The 18,051-nt window shown below is 31.1% G+C and overlaps 1 protein-coding gene and 1 pseudogene across 1 annotated transcript; one reads left to right on the top strand and one right to left on the bottom strand.

Moving 5' to 3' along the window:
* The first annotated feature begins 481 nt into the window (after positions 1–481).
* On the top strand, positions 482–1,138 carry LOC111012073 (uncharacterized). Its single transcript, XM_022286096.1, has one exon. It carries the CDS (start codon positions 482–484, stop codon positions 1,136–1,138), a length of 657 nt encoding a protein of 218 aa, XP_022141788.1.
* Positions 1,139–9,370: 8,232 nt separating this feature from the next.
* LOC111012074 (ethylene-responsive transcription factor ERF021 pseudogene) lies at positions 9,371–9,817 on the bottom strand (annotated as a pseudogene).
* Positions 9,818–18,051: the final 8,234 nt, after the last annotated feature.

An 18,051-nucleotide genomic window follows, 5' to 3' on the forward strand; every position in this document is an offset into this window, starting at 1 on the left:
TAGATGGGCAAGAGTTGCTCAGAACCAAACTAGGCCGGACAGATAAAAGGTCTGACCAGAAAAAGTCAGTAGATCAAGACAAGGGGAAGTCTGATTCCAAGTCTAAGGACAAGGGATCGTCTTCTCAACCCTCCTAGGGCCGATTTGACTACAGAAGATCCGACTCAGACTCCAACCGAAGGGGGCCCTATGAGAAGTACACCCCAACCACCATTCTGATCTCCGAGATTCTCACAAATATCGAGGAGAATGGATTAGAGAAGCTCCTTAAGCGACCTGACAAGCTCAGAGGAGATCCAGAGAAACGTAAAATGGACAGGTAATGCCGTTTTCACCGTGACCACGACCATGACACCTCGAGTTGCTGGGAGTTGAAGCGCCAGATTAAAGACTTAATTCAAGATGGCTACTTCTTGAAAAATGTTGGCAAGCTGGGCTCGGGCTCGACAGAAAAAAAAAAGAAGAGAGGAAGCACTCAAGGATGCCACCTCGAAGGGATGACCGACTTGCGGTCATCAACACTATCTTCAGAGGCCCAAGTAGGGGCAAATACAGAAATAAGAGGAAGAAGCTTACTAGGGAAGCTCAGCGTGAAGTCTGTGCCATTCAGGAGCAGAGGTCGATCTGCCTCATCTCCTTCTCAAAGTCCGACCTGGAGGAGGTCCATTTGCCCCACAATGATGCTTTGGTGATCTCGTCGCTAATTGGCCATGTACAAGCCAGAAGGGTCCTAGTCGATGAAGGCGTTTCTGCCAACATCATGTCCCTTACCACTTACTTAGCATTGGGATGGACTAGAGTACAGCTGAAGAAAAGTCCAACGCCCTTAGATGAATTTGCTGGGGAGTCTGTTACCCCTAAAGGTTGTATCGACATTCCTATCACAATCGACCAAGGTGACACCCAAGTCACTCAGATGGCCGAGATAGTGGTGATTGATGGCAGATCAGCTTACAATGCCATCTTCAGACGACCTATCATCCATTCACTTCGGGCTGTTCCGTCAACTCTGCATCAAGTCATGAAGTACTCAATTGTTAACAGAGTCGGCATGGTCCGAAGAGAGCAGAAAACATCTCGAGAATGTTATACCTCTGCACTCAAGGGATCGACAGTTTGTGCCTTGGAAGAGGAATAAACTCTTTCCAGTACGGTTTCTCCACCTTCCGAGGACGTACTACCCAAAGTTGGCCAGTGAGAAGTAGCTACGCCTACCGAGGAGTTGGAGCTTGTCCCCTTGCTCATCCTAGAAAAGCAAGTGAACATTTGCACCAAGCTGGGATGTGTTTGCATGGTCCCATAAAAAAAGAAAGTAAATACATTTAAAAGAAAAATGTAAAAAGGGGAGGCCTCCTTCACAATCCCACATCTATGAAATTGCCTCCTATAAAACCCCATCTCCTCACTAATGTACTCATCAACTTCTGAATTGTGGATGGGTTGAGCTCATGTTAATGAGCCCAATTTATTCACTTATTTATTTTTTAACTATGAAATGTCGTTGAAACGTTGATAATTTTGTGATATTTTGATGATATTTTATATATCCTTGATAGGGGGGAAAACAATTTTCACCCCATGTGTCGATGTTAAGATCTTGACACGATGATATGTTGCTCGACGTGTCGAGCGACATTTTAAATATTGTGCAAAACTAAAAAAATAATTGTCCCATACCCTTTTTTTTTATGCATATAAAGAAAGACGCAACGTGAATGGAACATAAATGACCCTAGCAGCCCTTGAATACTGGCCATTAAATTGCTAAGATTTTAGCTTGTGGATTTATGGGACAACTCAAAGGATAATGAGATAACTATGTATTCCAAGAGGACAAAGTAAGAATATTAACCGCCATCAAAGGTTGAGTAAGATGGTTATCACATAAGTCAAACTCAAGAAGTTGTTGCAACATCGATATACAATCACAAGTTTTAAAGGTGGACCAGTTAGATTTTAGGAAATGACTTTTGAAATTATTACAAATCTTACTTGCCCAAAACTTCTATATTTCTCATCGTATAAAGATATTTTCCTTAATAAGGTTTTTACACGAACGGACTGTAATCACCCTTATTGGAAAGAAAAATTCCTTTCGAGATTACCAAAATTATTTACCGAAAAGTACGTCAAAACTATTAGCAAACCTATCAAGGAACTATTCCATTTGAAACCATAACCTATGGTGAAATAATTAATTTCATTAATAGTGAAGAACTTGTTTTATGCACAGACCTTAAACACAAAGTTAAAATGAAAAACGAAACATTCAAACATAGACAAGAATTAGGATATTTCTGAACATAATATGGTTATGAGAAAATTCAATAGGTTTAATCACCTAAATATTATTATTCACATTTATTATTGTATTTAATTTTTAATCTCAAAGTTATGTTATGTCTATGTACTATATATCTGGTGGCTTTAACTGGTCTAACCCAAAGCCACTCCCTCCCTAACTTATCAAAATTAATTACTTTTAGAACAGGTTTACTTCAACATAATGAGAAGGAAGAAATGACAATCATTTTTTTTTATTCCATTTGATGGTGTTTACCAAATTGTTGGAATATGAATCAAATAGTGGGACTCACCCACTTTTTTCATTTCCATTCCCTTAGGGGAACAATCTCATTTCTCTCCTACACGTTCATCAAACTCATTCTCATCCCTTATTTTCTGGGTCCCACACATTTATTGAAATAACTTTTCTATTTTTACCTTTTTCTCCCCGATTAATGATACCCATAACTTTTTATTCAATTGTTTTATACTTTTTTTTTTTATTTATACTACTAATAATTTTTCTTTTAGTAAAAATTTATATCACTTTTATTGGTTGATGTGATATTATTATAAAATATTTGATATTTAATTTTTAATTTAATTTTGTTATTATTAATTAATATCATATTTTTTTTTAAATATAGTTCATTATTATTAATTATTATAATCATAAAATTTAATAACATTATTATTAAATATTATTATAATAAATTTAATAATATTTTATATTAAATGATGACGGTTCTAATAAAATAGTATTTTAATGGATGTAAATTAATTTTAATTATTTATTATTTATTAATATTAAATAAATTATTTAAAAAATATTTACTATCAATATTATTAATAAAATAAATTAAAAATAAATTATTATCGTAATTAAAAAAATTAGCACCACAATGTATTTGTGATTAGCTAGAAAGAAGTCAGGGATATACCAATAATTGTAATATATCTGATTCGGATTCCGATTCCGATTCCGATTTCTGACAGTTTTAATAAATAACATCAAATGAGTTCTGATTCTGATTCTATAAAATTTCTTGTAAACAACGTCAAAGAAATAACATTTCCATTCTGATTGATTTGATCCGATTCATTTCCATTATGATTTTTGGTAGGTAAACAGGGTCTTAGATAAGCTTTCAATTAAAATGTTTTAGACCCCATTAACGCTTAGATTAAATAAGGAAAAAAAAACTATTTGTTTTCTAACAAAAAATTATGTACATATAACGAGTTAAGAATGATAAGTTGATGTGATTATTTCATATCTAGAATTGATTTGAGTATTGGAGTGTCTGCTCTTTTTATACAGGTATCCCATCCCGAGATGTCGTCTAGACCTCCAATCAGCTTGACTACAAATCATTTTGTTGAAGAAACAATATCTTTAAATACATTGTGTGAGATAAATATTCGAATTTACAATCTATTATTACAGTAAATGCTTCCGTTGATAAATTATATTTATTTGTTATATTGTTATATTTGTTATTAGTCTGTTATAGTTTGTTATTGTCTCCACACTCACTGTATATATATATCCTATTGTTGAAGCTTAAAAAATGGGATATTGATTTTATCTTTCAACCTTTTTGCATTAAAAGTTCTCAATGATTAGGGGCGGACAACCCAATCCAAATCGGGTTGGGTTGGGTTATGAAATCTTTCGGTTTGGGTTGGGTTTAATTTTCTGAGAACCAAAAATTCAGTTCAGTTCGTGGGTTGGACTAATTTTTGGTCAGTTCACCCCGAACCGAATCGAACCCTGTAATAAATGAAAAATTAAGGTTTTTCTAGCTCTAACCCTCCTCCTTCGTCTTCTCTCACCTCCCTCAATCTCCATCATCTCGCTCCCCCTTCTCTGGTCTTCTCCCATCTCCCTCCACTCTTCTTTCATCTCCCTCAATCTCACTCATCTCCTTTCCTCTGTCCCTTTGCTTCTCTTTTCGTCGAACGTCATAATCTACCAACGAAATCCAATAATCAATGGTCACAATCCAAGGAAGTTATGAACTGAAGAATGACGGAGAAGCAAGGCAACAAAAGATGAAAAAGGTAAACTTCAATTTCTTCTGAAAAATGTAGTCTTTAGTTTCTTCGCGGATCTTGCCCCATTCGCAGCAAGGAATTTAAGTAATTTACGAAATTTGATTCAATTAGGAATTTTAAGCATTTAACCGTTCTGTTCGCATAATAGCTCTCTCTTGTTGGAATCGATGACCCAACCCAAAAATTGTAGGGTAGGGTTGAGTTGGGTTGGTCAATAATTTCGGTTTGATCGAGTCCACAAATTAACCAACTCGAATTTTTGGATTGGTCCAAAAAATTCTTTTAAACCGATCAAATCCAACCCAACCCGTGAACACCCTAGAAATGATACTTTAGATTTTGTTAGCGGAGATTTTGGAAGAAAAGGGCCCCACATAATGACCTTCACATGGAGATCGTCGCGTAGGCAAAAGAATAGATACGAGCCATTTATTTATTGATTAATTTCAAAATATATATATATTCCACCAGACAAAAATTCTGGTGGGACCCACACATGACCAACTTCCAACGTAACGGTCTCTTATTGTTTTTTTTTTTCTTCCTCTTCAATTTTTCATTTATTCTCTTCATCTCACTTCTCCTATTAGTTGGAGATGCCACGTGCCGATTCCCGAAAATTTAACTTAATTTTTTCTATTTTGTAAGTCAAAAGACCCTTTAATTTACTTTCCCCAAAATCTCATTTGCTTTTGCTTCTTTTTCTTTTTCCTTTTCGTTCTTTCCTTTTAAAGTTGAAAAGACCTTGACTGCCTTACAAATGGCAACCCCCCTTTTTTTTTCTATTTCTAATATTAATACTATGATTTCCTTTTCATTTTCTTTTTTCTTCTTTTCTTTTCTATTTCTAATTCTAATATTAATATTATTTAAATTTATTTATTTATTTCAATTTTAACTATTAAATATTTTTATTCCATTAAATTTCTTCTTTCGACTCCTTTTTTCAAATTTAATTACAAAATTTTCAAATTCATAATTCCATTAAATATAATCATCATACGTACATGTGTGTGTATATCAATATTTCATATCTTGTTCAATTATGTAAAACATTAGATTTGGTTATAAATTATTAATTATCAATAAAAAACATTAAATTCAATTTACTAATTCAAAGTATTTTGATTATCTTATTCCGACATTTCTATGACATTTTCATAAGTAAGTTATCCATATTTTTACATATGATGGTTAAAAGTGATCAATTGTAGCTTAATTAAGCTAACATTACAGTATTATTTAATAATTAAAATAATTTTTATTATTTTTCACAATTTCCATGATTTTTTCCCAAATATCCGTCGACATCGACATGTGATCCATCGACATGTTCGTAAAATTGAAACCTCGACATTTCTATCGACATCGATATTTTGAACCTTGCTCTCAACATAAACAAGATACAGAAGAAATCATTCTCGTAATAGTTGCACAAACATGAAACTTCTTACCAATGAATTAATTACTTCAACTTTAAGAAAAAAACTGCTCAATTTAAATATAATTTCAACTTAAACATATATGAACACACGTAACTTTAATGCATATAAAAGTTAAAAAAATGAAGAAATAAAAAAGACTAATGAAATAAAGAATTAATAAAAATAATATTTACAACGTATATGTAAATATATTTCTTCAAATTTTACCTTTTTAACACATTAAAAATCCAACAATTAAAATATCATATTAGCATACGTTAACATTTCAGTATTCTTTTTTGATAGAAAAACAAAAACTTTCAATATTCATTTCAAATAATTCGTAGACTAAATCATTTTCTCTATAAACTTATTATGAGAAAAAGCTAGTCAAATATTGTTCATAAAATAAAAATGAATGGTAGGGTATACATAGTTTTAAGAACATGAAAAGAAAGGGCATTCAGTTTAACTCATTTTAAATTCAAACTACTAATTTTATCAATTTGAATCGGAAACTTTAATATTATTTAAGTTTCCATTTTATTTTTGTGGATAATGGTTTACTTAAAATATATAGTATTTGTGTAGGATTTTAATAAATCATATAAGATTAGTACCCTATTGTATTTCTCTATTCCAATACCTTTTAAATGGTAGAAATCAACATATACGGTGAAAATTTTAAGAGATTATATGGTATAGGATATTAATTGTAGAATTTTTGTCGTGGATTTCTTTTTTATTTTTCCTTTAAACTTTTTTTTTTTTTTTTGGAATCACACCACATACCAAGACGTTTAGTTGACTAGCGAAGAAAAATTACACAATTATTTACTGGATAAGCTTGCTAACTTTGACAAATTATATTATAAAATTTTTTAATTGAAATTTTTAGAAAAATAAAAAATAAGAAATAGTTACCAACCATAATTTTATTTTATTTTATTTTTAACAAATAATAAAAAATAATTATTTATTAAAAAAGAGAAAACAATAAACAATAAATAGAACCTAAATTTGAAATTTTATGTTTCTTAGTTTTTTATTTTTAATTTTTTTTAGTATGTATATGAAAAGTGATCGGGAAAAACAACACATAATAATCTCAATTCTCAATAAATTATCTCGATCAAAAAAAAAATTATCAATATATTATCGTATAAATGATTAAACAACACATAATGAGTAAAGAGAGCTGAGACCAATGATTATGTGCATAGTAGTCAAGCATTTGGTCATCTCGGAATCTGTACTTAAGAAGAAAAAGAAGAAAAAGGAAAAAAAAAAAAAAAAAAAAAACTCGAATTCATCCATTAAATTCCATGTACTATTCATCTCATGTTACCCGCCATTATCGTCCACTTTTAAATGTTGTCCTTTCTAATCAATGTTTTATTTAAACAAATTTTATTTTTCACAACCAATAATAACATTATCATCTTTTTTCGAACAAGAATCTTATTATTTCATTTATCTAAACTAGGGGTTGAAGAAGTTGATAATCCGAACAATCCAACCCATTGGAATTTGGTTGGATTCAAATAAATGAAAACTCTACGAAATTAGTTGGTTCGAGTCGGGTTTAGCTACAATATATTTGGGTTGGATTGAACCAACGTGAAGTTATTTTTAATTGTAAAACTATTTATTTTACTCAAAATAAAAATTATATATTATTTTATTTATTTTAATTTTATTTCATTAGATAATTTTTATGAATTATTTTTCTAAAACGACTTTTAAAAACAAAGTTTTTGGGTGTATCTTTTCACTATATAAATAAAAACCAACTTATGAATTTTGATTAAATATTAGACAACGTATAAATAAATGTTTAAAATATTATCATTTACTTCTTTTTCTTTGTTATAAAATACTTCAAATAAGTGACCCGACTAACTAGAATTAACCTAAACTAAAATATTTCATGGTTAGGTTGAGTTGTGTTTATTAATTTGATATTATATTATTAAAAAAATAAACTAAAAAATACATAAACAAATGACGATCACTCCCTGGATGTTCATTTGAGCTTTTTGGACTCTGATACCATATTAATAATGGTGAGGTTTCATCTTAAAATAAATTGGCAAGAAGAGGAATAACTCATGTCTATTATAAATCCTTGTTAGTTCCTTATCTTTTTAATATGAGATCCTTACCATCGGGCACATAGACATATGTTAGAATGATTTTCATAATATGTCTTCAAATATTAGGTCAGTTTTTCAAACCCAAAAACTTTTTGGGTCTTGGTCAATTTTCCACCCCACACTTCTCTTCCAAAACAGATAAAAGAAAAAGTCTATAAATAAATATATCCTTGTAGGCTCCAATCCTACAATTATGATAGGAGGAACACAGAAATGGATCTGGGGTGTTCTAGGCAAAAAGCTAGCAGCCAGCTTCAACAATGATCTTCTATGAAAGAAAAAGGGAGAGAGAGAGAGAGAGAGATGGGAAGATTGAGAGAAGATGGGGAGTTATATGTCAGAAGGATAAAGCAAGGAAATAAAAAGAGAGAAATGAGAAAGATTGTTGCTTTCCCATCACTAAAACAACTTTCACTTTCTAATTTCACTTTCAGTTCACAACTCCTTTCAAAAATTCAAGGTTGCACATACATCAATGTTATCTTCAAAGACCAACACCAAGTGCTAAACTAAAAGAACAAGAAAACACCAACACCAAAAGACAGCCTTCAAAATCATAAAGATTTTAACATACAATACTATATATTGACCTAGAATGTTTCAGCGATTTAAAAAATTCTCAATTTGATGTATTCAAAACATTCAACCGGGTCCTAATTGTTGCTACAACTGATCCTAATGGATCAAAATCCAAACTAGAAAGAAGCTCAGAAAAATACCATATGAACAAGGTACGACCAAACAACAAGAATGAAGTATTTCGTCGCCCAAAATCTTCTAAAAGGCCTTGAATTTTGTAGTGTACTGTTATTATTATTATTAATGGGGGATCAATTTTGAAGGGTGGGATTCATAATGAGTGAAATTTGATCCAACGGATGAGGAGATTCTTGACCACTTGGAGGCTAAGGCAATGTCTGATTTAATCGATGAGTTCATTCCTACTCGTGCAGGGGACAGTCGGATTTGCTATAACTCCTTTTCTATCATATATATTTTTAACTTATTCAGCTGTCTCGTGCTGGCTATTCTACTAAAACATCACTTAGATTTGTTCTTCCTGATCTTAATTATATATTAATTAATTGAAACAAATATTGAATTTGAGCTTCTATATTCATAGATGATGTCAACGGAATGATTGAATTCTTTGTAGAGAACCCTTATAACAACTAATTTAAGGTGTGTTTCTTGTAACAAGAGACCAATTCAGCAGTACTGTTGCGTTCCATCTCGAACACCCATTTGCAGCCTACAAATTTCTTACCGGGAGAAGGGCATTTCAAAACCGAGGTACATATTATTCTTCACCAATGCAGAACCATATTCTTCTGCTGTTGGTGCAGATTCAGAAGATAAAAAGATGTAACTAGATAGATAAGGAAAGTCTTAAAATGAATATACACGGAAAGGATTGAATAGGGTTACTTACCTCTTGACAGTGATCTAGAAGTACTGCTCCTCTTGGCCAAACTCTGGCATTTGCACATCAGGTGAGTACATAGGATACTGCCTCATAGCTTCGATTTCTTGCTGCGACAGTGAGACGGTGAGCGGAGCGATCGAAGAAGCTTCACTGCCCGGCGATGTCGGCCACATTGCCTGGAGGGCTTCGCGCACCGCCTCGCGAATGTGTTCCACACTGGAGCTGCGAGGGGACGGTAGGCGGTTGAGGTCGACAAGATGCGGGAAGTTGAGGCGAGCATGGCGGCCTCGGAAGAAGTAGGCGGCGACGTCGTAGGCCACCGCAGCCATCTCCGGCGTGTCGAAGCTGCCGAGCCATATCTGCGCCTTCTTGGTCGGGTCTCGGATTTCCGCCGCCCATTTCCCCCATGTCCTCTTTCTAACGCCTCTGTAAGTACTACTCAAAGTTGCGTCGTCATTTCTTCCCATTGTATAACACAACACAACACACCACACCCAGTAGTCAGAAATTTTGAAATATGTACATATTTAACCCTCAATTTAACCTTTGATTGTGTTTTCACTGTCGGCGGGTGGAGGGTAAAGTGTGTAACCATTTTGTTTGAACTGTATTGTAATTCCAAGATTAGGGCTAGATGCCCCGCTCCCTTATTTCTGTGTGTCATAAAGTCGATATTTAAGTATTAAATTACTTAAAAGATGAGTCTTTTTTTTTTTCTTTTTCTCTTCTTTTTCTGGAGAACACTAAAAGATGAGTCACGAAACCAAGAATAATTAGAACAAATTATTACATTTAGAAGGCATGATAAAAGTAAGTCATAATGAACCAGTTTAACCTCGTGTTTCCAAACTCTGATTTTGAAGGATTTTGAAATAATTTTCTATATTTGGTTAAATAAAACAAGTTAAGAAGATAGAAAAAGAATTTGAAATACTAAATCACTTTAAATCCCATTTTTTTTCCAATTATTTTTAGGATTGGTGAGGATTTTAATTTTAAACCTAACAAATCATTATTTTGCTCTATTTTTAGAAGAAAAAAAATAGATATTTAACTTTTAAATTTTACACTTATCACCCTACCTACGCAGAGCATCAAGCAAACGTACTGAAGGTTAGTTTCAATTTTTGCATTATGTCTTCTATAGTTTTGTTTATTCTAATAAAGATATCATCTAATTCTCTTACAGTTTGGTTTTCTATTTTGTTTTTTTGTGTATTTAATTTTTCTTCTAGTTCAATATTGTTTGGATCTTTAATTATTTATGTTCTTTCGATAGATTTTTCTTATTTTCTCTTTTTGCATTTGTTTTATTAGTACTGCATATCGTAAAATACTCTGATAAAAGAAAAAAAGAAAAAAAAATCTTTACTGCAATGTAAATGAATTCAGGTAAGGAGGGATCTTCATCTATTTATGTGTTTTTTAGTTTATTTTTTAAAATAAAGATGGTATTTGCACGTTTTAATAAATTAAAACTGATTTGATTAAATTTTTTTTCCATGATTGAAATTACTGCTTGATATTACAATATTACATTATTAATAATATAATATCCTACAAAATATTAAGGGTATAATAATAAAAATATTTTCTTTTCATTTCTCAGGAACATTTAAACAAAAAAAAGTTAATTTGAATGATTTAGAATCAATCCATTTAGAAATTTGAAATCATTTTCATCATTTAAAATTATGAAATTTGAAATCACTCCTTGCCCATTTAAACCGTTATTGCTGGGATATGAGGGGTTTTGCATGGGTTAGCTTGGATTGATTTAAGATACTTTTTACACCCAACTCAATTGTTAGAATTCTAAATTTATTCAACCCAGACCGTCCTTATTAAATAATAAACACAACTCAACTTAACCTGAAATATTTTAGTTAGGTTGATTTGGGTCACTTATTTAAAGCATTTTATAACAAAAAAAAAAGTAAATGATATGTATCATAAACATTTATTTATATGTTGTCTAATATTGAGTCGAAATCCGTAAAGTCATGTTTATTTATATAGTGAAAAGGTACACCAAAAAACTTTAAACCGTTGTTTTCAAAAGCTATTTTAGAAAAAATAATCCATAAAAATTATCTAATGAAATAAAATTAAAATGAATAGAATTATATATAATTTGTTTATGTTGAGTAAAAGAAATAGTTTTACAATTAAAAATATCTCGAGGTTGGTTGAATTCAACTCAAACATATTTTAGGTAAACCCTTGAACCAACCAATTTTATAGAATTTTTATTTATTTAAACTCAACCAAAATCATATAGGTTGATTGAGTTTACCATTTCTTCGAACTATCAAATTTTTTAACACTCCTAGTTTAGATATATAAATGAAACAAAGAAAATACTCGTCTCATCACCCTTTAAGTGTTTGACAAAACTAACATAGAAAAATGTAAAAACATAAACTTTTTCTAAAAAATAATGAGTTGTCAAATATTTTGTAGGTTCCTCTCAACGATGAGGAGGTAAGTATTTTCTATGAAATAATAAGATTGCTTTTTAAAAATATATATATAATATTATTATTTGTTATAAAAGAAAAGGTAAAGTTAGTTTAAATAAAATATGGTAAGTGACCTAGGTAAGAAATTAGAGAGGACAACATTAAAAAAATGTGGGTAACATGGGGATGGGGTTGGACACTAGTACATGGAATTTAATGGGAGATGTCATGATTTATTTATTTATATATATTATTTTTTAGAGGAATGTTTATTATTATTATTTTTAATACATAACCCGAGATTTGTATCTTTTGCACAGGAATTGTGGTTTTGTCGAGATGACCAAATGCTTGACTGCCATGCAAATAATCATTGGTTTCTCCCTTTACTCCTTATGTGTTCTTTAATCATTTATATGATAATATATTCAGAATTGAGGTCTTTTGAAAAACGTAGAAAATGGGCTTATTTATCCCAACGTTGTCCCTAAAATGTTGGGATAAGTGGGTTTTTCCTAACGTTAGGAAAAAAAAAAATTATCTGAGGGTCCTAAAAATAACATCAGAAAAGCCATAAATTCGGTTCGAAATTTGTTGATATCAATAGAAATGTCGAGATCTTGATTTTACAGACATATCAATGAACTGTTAATGTAAATTTTTGAATTAGTAAACCAGAGTTTAATTGTAACTTCAAACTTCAATAGTTTATAATTGATCACTTTTAACTAACATATCTAATATATAAATTATATATTTATAGAAATGTTGTGGCGAAAAGCCCAAACAAAATTAATGAAGATTATTTGAATTAATAAATTAAAATTTAAATGTTGCTTTATTATATTTTATTGATAATCTATACGTTGTTTTTCGCAATTAATTTTTATATACATGCTAAAAAAGATTAAAGAATAAAAAAATAAGAAACATGAAAATTCAAATAATCTAGTTTTTATTTATTGTTTATTGTTTTATATTTTTTAATAAATAACTATTTTTTTATTTCTTATTATTTCTTTTTTAAAATTCTAATAACTTTTTATTTTTCATTTTATAAAAATTTTAGTTAAAAAATTTCCTAATATAATATCAGTATAATTTGTCAATGTTAGCAAAGCTTATTTAGAAAATGGTTATGTAATTTTTTTCGTTAGTCAACTAAACGTCAAATAATTATAGAGAACGTGGTATGCAGTGTGATTCCAAGAAAATAAAACAAAAAGAAATCCACGACAAAAATTCTACAACTGATATCCTATACCGTATAACCTCTTAAATTTCTTTCACTGTATATATTGATTTCTACAATTTAAAAGGCAATAGAGTAGAGGAATACAATAGGGTACTAATCATATGATTTATTAAAATCCTACATAAATACAATTTATTTTAAGTAAACCATTACCCCAAAGGATAAAATGGAAAATGATTTAGTCTATGAATTGTTAGAAATGAGTATTGAAATATTTTTTCTTCCTTCGAAAAAGAATATTGAAATATTGACGGATGTTGATACGATATTTTAACTTGGACTTGTGTAGTTTTTGTCCCTTCAACTCGATCAAAATAATCGATGAATTTTTAACGTGTGAAAAAAAGTGAAATTTGAATAAATTTATTCACATACACGTGAATATTATTTTATCGATTCTTTATTTTATTAGTATTTTTTTATTTCATTTTGGGTTAAAGTTACATAACACATATTATTAGGATGGAAGAAAGGGGTTGAAGCAAGAGGGGGAGACGCAAGCTTGGTTTGAGCAGATTTTAAGATTCGAGGAATAAAGTGAAACTGAAGAGTATGTTTGGTTTGGATAAGGGGATTGGTGAAAATAAAAAACTAGTTCATAGTACATATGGCGTGGCCTAAAAACCAATAAAGCGCCGTTGGAAATTGGTCATGTGTGTGGGTCCACCCCCATGAGAGAGAGGAAAAAAAAGGTTTTCAACGAAGGGAGAGTGATTTTTTTTCTCTCTCGAGTACAACAGGAGATAATAGAATGAACACACGACTTTTTAGTTGGAGATAATTTAAATTATTGTTGAATTATGCTCGTTTTGATAACAGAGAATGAATTGTTAAATAGATACTGGTTTGTATTTAAAGATATTGTAGGTAGAGTATAAGCCAATTTGGATTGGATTATTATTTTAGGTCAATCAAAAATTTGAGCAGAGTAAAACTTGCCTAGTTTTGATGGTACTGTAGTCTATTATTATCTTAACTATTTTTAATGGTAAAATATTATTAGTAATGGTAGAATTTTTGTCGTGTATTTTGGAATAAATCAAAGAAATAACTTACTCAAAAACTATAATATGAATGTGATTAGAATAGCCAAAGCGAGAATATAGCTCAACGATAATTAATATTCTCTAATTAAGAGATTGTGAGTTCGCTCTCCCACCCAACTCGACATGTTGTATTAAAAAAATGTGATTAGAATATACCGTAATAATTGAAAATGAGGAGAAGTTGGCTTTAACCTCGTCTCTCCTTTCACACTCCTATCTATTGTTTTGCCTACAAGATCTCCATTGTGTGGGGGCCTTTCTTGCACTGAACTATTTGATAATAAAAATAAATTAATTAATTAAAGTATAATATTCTAACCACTTGAGAATAACTCAACTAAGGTACGTTGTACGTGGCCAATAAATTGTGAATTCGAATCTCCATCCTACACGTTGTACTAAAAATATTGTTTCTTCAACAAAATAATTCAGGGTTAAGAGGTGTACCCTAAAATGTGTACCCTAAAATGTACTAATCCCTTATATATAGGTTCGTGAATTCTGTTATCGTCTGACAAGCAGCTGGGAGAGTGGGTGTACTGAACCATGGGTGGTTAAGGACAAGTACACCTAATCGCTAGTCATTTGTATTTGTGGTTAGAAGGCTTCCAACTACAGCTTCCTTTCGAGCTAGTTCTTTCTAGTCGTTCCTGTCCGACCACCCGAGCCGAAACAGTAGAGTTCAACTCTTTCCTCCATGTGGCATGGTCCTAATCATGTATATTCTAATCAAATACCATGTATCTGCATATATACCCATGACCTCTCCTTATTTTCCATTATTACCATATATGGTATGGAATAAAATGCTTCCAATCAAATTTTACTAATCTCGCTCCCCTTAATTTTTAAGGGTTTTTGGGATGCATAGCCCTTTCTACAAGGTATGATTGATTTCTTCTCATGTTTTCTAATTTTTGCTGACATCATCTACATACAAAATGATTCTCAATGTTCCTTCACTAATTTTTCACTTTTTATATTTCTTTCTCTTGTTCCCTCTCTCTATCTCTATTTTTTTCTTCTCTCATTTTCCGTTAACCCATTATTTCTTTGTTTTTCTTCTTTCTTTTCTTCTCTTTTTTATTTTCTCTCTTTCTCTCTACTGCAATTATTTTTCTCTCATCCCCTCTATTTTTTATTTTTTTTATAACCAGCAGCCTCCATGATTCTGGTGACATTCAATAGTTGCACCAACGCGTGCATCACTGAAATCAAACTCACTATAAGATATATCTCCATATATACAATAATTCACACCTAAATTTTGCACCACTAAAATCATAACAGTACAAAAGCAACCATTGAAGATATATGGGTATCGAAGGGGTTTCGAAGGGTTTAACAGTACAACAAAAAAGACCAGAGTTTTCAACATTGTTCAAATCTGAAATCGAAAGCTAGGAGGATATATTGGAATGCAAAATACATCGAAGTTGATATGGTGAGACAAAACAAATGTTTCGGTCGGCGACTAGACAATGGTCGGGATAAACGGAGACGAAGTAGAAGCTAGACGGACTGCTCCAGCGACGGAGAAGAACAAAGACGGAGACCGGAGATGAAGGAACACAAACGATGACCGGAGACGAAGTAGCGGACGGAAACCGAACGACAAAGGAAGAGTCAATGTCACTGCGACTGCTCCAACGATGAAGAAAAACGAAGACAGCGGTCGGAGACGAAGGAATGGACTGAAACGAAACGATAGAGGAAGAAGAAAAGTCGGAGGAAGGAAGTTTTCAAATTTTTTCAATAATGGATGATTTTGGGATTTGGTATTTTTTAATTTTGGATTTTAAAAATTAATTAATATTGAGATGTAGATAAAAAAGATATAGTAATTTGGGGTTTCTTAAAGCTATTATTTGTGGTGGCATTTTTTGCATCTCTCTCGACGGTGGCAAAAATGGAAGATTTAGAGCTAACTTGGGTTCGGGGGAGGGACCGAGGGGATTCTTGCCTTACAGGTTCAGGCCTTAGAGGATGGCAGCGATGACATGCGAAAGGAGCATAAAGGTGTGTTGTGCAAAGGGCAACGCCGGTCGATCTCTCTTTCTTCTCGATCGCTCGCTCTCGTTCTCTAGATCTCATCTGCTCGGTCTCTCTCTTTCATGTGCTTGGTCTCTCTTGCCACGTTTTGTTTTTTTTTGTTTTTTCTTTTTTGTAATTAGATTTTAAATTGATATTTTCATTTGATTAAAATTTAAATTAGGAATGGAAGACGGGAAAGCAAAATTGGGGGTTATATTGGAAATTCAATCATAATTAAAACTACATCGAGAGATTTAAGAAGATTGAAGAGAGATTTCAGGAAACAAAATTGAATTAAATTTCAAATTTGAATACTTACCGTTACTTACGAAACTTTAGAGAGATTGAGATTTCGTTTCTCTCAATTCCAATTTTCAAATTTTTAATTAAGAAAATATTTAATGATTATTTGTTAATTATTTTGATTTTGAATTTGACAAAACTGTTTCAAAATTTATTTAGATCTAATCGATTTAATATTGTTTATTATTTCATTTAAATTAACTAAATATTATTATTATTCCTATTATTAGTTTGTAGATAAACGACATTTTATTTCAAAACATTTCAAATAATTCACCTTATAATTTGTTTAATGATATTGAATTGATAAACATTATATTCAAAATTAATATTTAGATACTATAAAAAAACACAAAATGTCATTAAAAATCCTATTTTTAGATACTATCAAATAAAAAATTTTAAATAATGGCATATGAATATGAGAGGAATTTTTTTTTCCCTCAAAGTAAGATAGGGGAATTCTCGCTCAACTCTCTCTTGCTCAACTGTCCCTCGTTCAACTCGCTCTCGCTCAACTCTCTCTCTATCTCCTTCCCCATCCCCATATCCATCGTAAGCCAAATTTCCTTCCCAACCCTAAGTCTTTTTCTTCGGCGAACGACCTCCCTTGTCGGCTTCTATGCATCAATCGTTGTCGATTTCTGAAGGTCACGAGAATCATGGAGGCTGCTGGTTTAAAAAAAAGGTTGAAAGATTTAGGGTTTTAGAGTAAATTGTCTTATGTGATGAGTAAAGAATAAGGGGAATAATAGTAATTAGAAAAAAAGAGAGAAAGGGGGAAGAAGGAAATGAGAAATCAAAGAAAATTTTAGGGAGAATGAAAAAAAAAACTCATGGTTGCTAAAGAGAGAAAGAGAGAAGAATGAAAAATGATAAGAAAACAAGAAAGAGGAAAGAAAAAAGATCTGGAAAAGGGGGAAATCTAAAATATTGATGGAGGGGCAATAAGAGTCATTTGGTGTACAGATTATGTCAGCCAATGCCTAGAAAACTTGTGTAAAAGTCACTCGAGAATGCCTATTCCATCAAATTCATCGGAAAAAATGATCAACAAACTAGAATACGTATGGCTCAAATAAATGAAGTTATTTAGATTACAAACTTGTTTGGATTAGGTTGGATTCAAATAAATGAAAATTTTATGAGTTGGGTTTGTTCAAATGTTCCGTTAAATAAGTTTGAGTTGAACTTAACCTAGACTTATTATTAATTTTAAAACTATTTATTTTACTCATCCTATAAATTATATATAGGTGTATTTATTTAAATTTCATTTTATTTAATAATTCTTTATGAAATATTTATCCTACAACTTTTAAAAGAACATTTTTAAGCTTTTGGAGTGTCTTTTCCCCTGTAAATAAATATCAACTTACAAATCTTGATTTAATGTTAAATAATGTGTAAATAAATACTTAAGATATTGTCATTTTTCATTTTTTATTTTTTTTGTTATGCAATATTTTGGATAAGTTACTCAAATAATTCCAATCAACTCAATCCAAAATATTTCATAGTTGAGTTGTGTTTATTATTTATTTAATAAGAGTTGTTTGAATCAAACAAGTACAGTGCTTCCTGTCGAAATCCTGAATTTA

Source organism: Momordica charantia (assembly GCF_013281855.1).
Source record: "Momordica charantia cultivar OHB3-1 chromosome 11 unlocalized genomic scaffold, Mcharantia_2.0 BLBB01000011.1, whole genome shotgun sequence".
Classification (NCBI taxonomy): domain Eukaryota; kingdom Viridiplantae; phylum Streptophyta; class Magnoliopsida; order Cucurbitales; family Cucurbitaceae; genus Momordica; species Momordica charantia.